General features: G+C 42.2%; 1 protein-coding gene across 1 annotated transcript; it reads left to right on the top strand.

Moving 5' to 3' along the window:
• The first annotated feature begins 1,436 nt into the window (after positions 1 to 1,436).
• LOC141936427 (claw keratin-like) lies at positions 1,437 to 1,760 on the top strand. The gene has a single exon (XM_074853368.1). The coding sequence runs from the start codon at positions 1,437 to 1,439 to the stop codon at positions 1,758 to 1,760; it is 324 nt and encodes a 107-aa protein (XP_074709469.1).
• Positions 1,761 to 3,136: the final 1,376 nt, after the last annotated feature.

Here is a 3,136-nt window from a genome sequence, read left to right as displayed (position 1 = left end):
TGTCTTTGTTGCTGACAAGTTGCTGCCCCCTGTGGCCTGGTGGGAGTGTCTGTATGGCACACGCCGCTGCCATCCTTGGCATCTGTTGTTGACTCTACTGCTGAGTGTCAGAAAGCCTCCTCCTCATGCTGGTGTGTAACAGGGATGATAACCCCACACTGGCAGTTGCAATTCATCAGCAGCTGGGATTCCAAAATGTATCTTCCACTCGTTCTGTATGTGCAATGTGTTATTATAATGGCTTTAGGTGCACTTTTATTGAAGAAGTGACTTGCTGGAAAAAATGCCTGACGAGGTTTTGCCTAAACCACACCCTATTTATTGTCTTTTTGCCATTCCCTTAATCAGGTCATGATTTACAGCTTTGCAGCATGGGACATTTAATTTCATATAAAATATGGCCTTACCCTTTTTACCTTTTTTATTGTTAAAGCTTACATGTTTAAAGAACCCACACTTGGTGTCTAATTGGAAGAGTTGCACTGACTAATTTGGATATATAACGCTATAAAATTCAGGATTTCTGCAGTGTGCCAGAGCTTTGACCAAACAGTGTATTAGCCCAATTTCATCACAGAGCCATGGCTACCCCTAGCCCTAGAAACACAGGTTTTCCCTCAGTTTAACAACTCTTTCTGGGCTGAGTTAAGTACATTTTTTTCCAAGCAAATGGCTTTTTACCACCTGCCCAGGAACAAGTCCATTCATGGAGGACATCAGCATGAACCATATAAACATTTTGTCTGTCTTGAAGATGCAGAAGCAGAATAACCCCTCTATATAAAGTTTTGAAATAGCAGAGACTGGAAGGCAATAAAGGACAGGTCATATGGGGTAGAAGGACAAACTAATAATTACAAAGAGTGATTTATTTAAAACAATTGACATTCATTAGCAAAGTTAAGTCTTGAAAGAAATGTGTTTAGTAATTGATTAGGATGTTATGCACTTAAGTGATTCATGCTTTGGGCAGTCTAAGGGCGAGTATAAAAGTGCTCAACATCAGATCTTGTATGATCATTTCTCTTGTCTTATTTCTCTTGTGAAGTAGGTAAGTTCCATCTGAATTCCTCCTTCTAACAAAGCCTTTGTTAGTAGTTTTAAGTCAAGTTGAATCCTATGCAAATATTCTGGTATCAGTCTGAAGTTTTCTTGATGTAAATTAATAAATTTGTGACAGTTCGGCTATTGGCTTTGGTAAATGCAGATCTGGATGATGAGCTCCAAATAATTTTTCATGAAAACTCATCTCCAGATGTTATTGTGTTCAATACAAGATTTATAGGTGTCCTCTAGGAACTAAGCTATGAAAATTCTGCCTTTCCCTCTAGCCTGTTGGTAGTCTTTTATTATAATATGTGGTTGTGAAACTTATAAGAATTTGTGCCTTATTTTTATACTATTCCCTTGCGCTTCAGATTAACCATCCCTGAAAAATGGTGCACTCTTTAAACTCATGCGCTGGTGGTGGTGCCTCCTCATGTGGGGTGGCTGCGCCACAGCCCATTGCCGACAGCTGCAACGAGCCTTGTGTTCGGCAGTGTCCTGACTCCAGGGTGGTGATCTACCCTCCGCCGGTGGTTGTGACTTTCCCTGGACCGATCCTCAGCACCTTCCCGCAGCATAGCGTCGTGGGATCTGCAGGAGCCCCTGAAGTTGGAAGTGGCTTTAGTGCTGCCCGTACTCCTGGGGGCTCGCATGTTTATGGTGGTGCCAGATGGGGACGGGGATACCCGGTTGGAAGCTGTAGACCATGCTAAACCTACTGAGAGTTGCTGCTGGAAGAAGAATGTCCATGAGATGACAAGCAGGGTGTAAATCTGTGGCTGAGCTCCAGGGCACAGCATTTAGGACTGAGCATTTGGGGCTGCCATTAAATGCATCTGTAGATGCTCAGATCTTCTGAAAAATCCATTTACATCTGTCTCAGATTACTCTTCCTGACTTTCTTTTTATAATGCCTTCCTATCCTTTTGAAGTGCTCCGTTCTCAGTGCTATGGACTATATTGCTAATTCCTTAGGGTCTCGTAGGTATCATTGTGGCAGTGTGAAGGGATCTGCAATGACATCCATTTTAGATCCCTTTGTAGGCTCTTTCTCTGGCTACAGATGGCTAAAAAAGGGTTGTGGAGTTAACTAGCCTATGCTCTGTTTCTGTGCTGTACACATCTTGCTATGATCAGGGCTGAGTATCAACACAGCTGCAATAGGGAAGCAACATCAGTTATTACATGATTCATGCATCAAACCACAGGTTGTGGGCAATTTGTAATCTGTACTGTATAATCCTGCCTCTGTATGATCTGCTTCTTTCTCATTAAACATGACATCGCAACATGTTATTGGCCTCTACGCGTGTGTGCAAGTCTGTGTTCCCCTCTGCTCATCCTGGTTCAGGTGCCTTTGTCCTGCTTCACCAAACTGATCCTATCGTTCTGCTTCAGAACAATTATATTCTTGAGGGATCTGACAGTGGGTTGTGCGTGTGTCTCCTTCCCACAGCAACCTCTATGCTGTAGCTGTCCCTTCACAAAACTGCTGCCCACATCTTTGCTTTCGTTGTTCCTGGCCTTGCTCAGCTCTGTGAAGCTCTTTCCTCAATATTGGCTTTTCTGGCACAGTGTGTTCCCTGTTAGCTGGTGTCCTCAGGCTCAACCTCCCCATTTAGGCAGTGATACAACGCATCACAGAGGCACAAGGAGAGTCCGTATTAGCAAGAAGAATCTGAAGCCAAGTGTTATGTAAAAGTTGCTATTTTTGTGTGTAAAAATTAAATTTCTGGCTTTACTGCTCTTCTCAGTGTTTTACAACGATGTAACCCATGCATGTGAGAATGGATGGTGATGTTCACTCATGGAATTTTGAATTTCTTCAGGAATATATTGATAATAAACATTTCACAAGCTTTCTGTGCTGCAGTATGTGTTTGAAATGTTATGTAGCATGTTAATACTTTGTTACAGCAACACTATAATTCAGTATCACAAGCTGACATGAGAATGCTGGATTATTTCATAGTAGTCACTCTTTGGAGAATTATTATCCTTATGTGTAAGGAAAACAAAGTTGACCAGGCATTTTAATAGTGTGTAATTGACTGTTGGTGAGCCTTAGACGAGGTGATTAAACCAGGTT

This window comes from Strix uralensis, chromosome 32, assembly GCF_047716275.1.
Source record: "Strix uralensis isolate ZFMK-TIS-50842 chromosome 32, bStrUra1, whole genome shotgun sequence".
In the NCBI taxonomy this organism is placed as follows: Eukaryota; Metazoa; Chordata; class Aves; order Strigiformes; family Strigidae; genus Strix; species Strix uralensis.
This window is presented reverse-complemented; position numbering and strand designations above follow the sequence as displayed.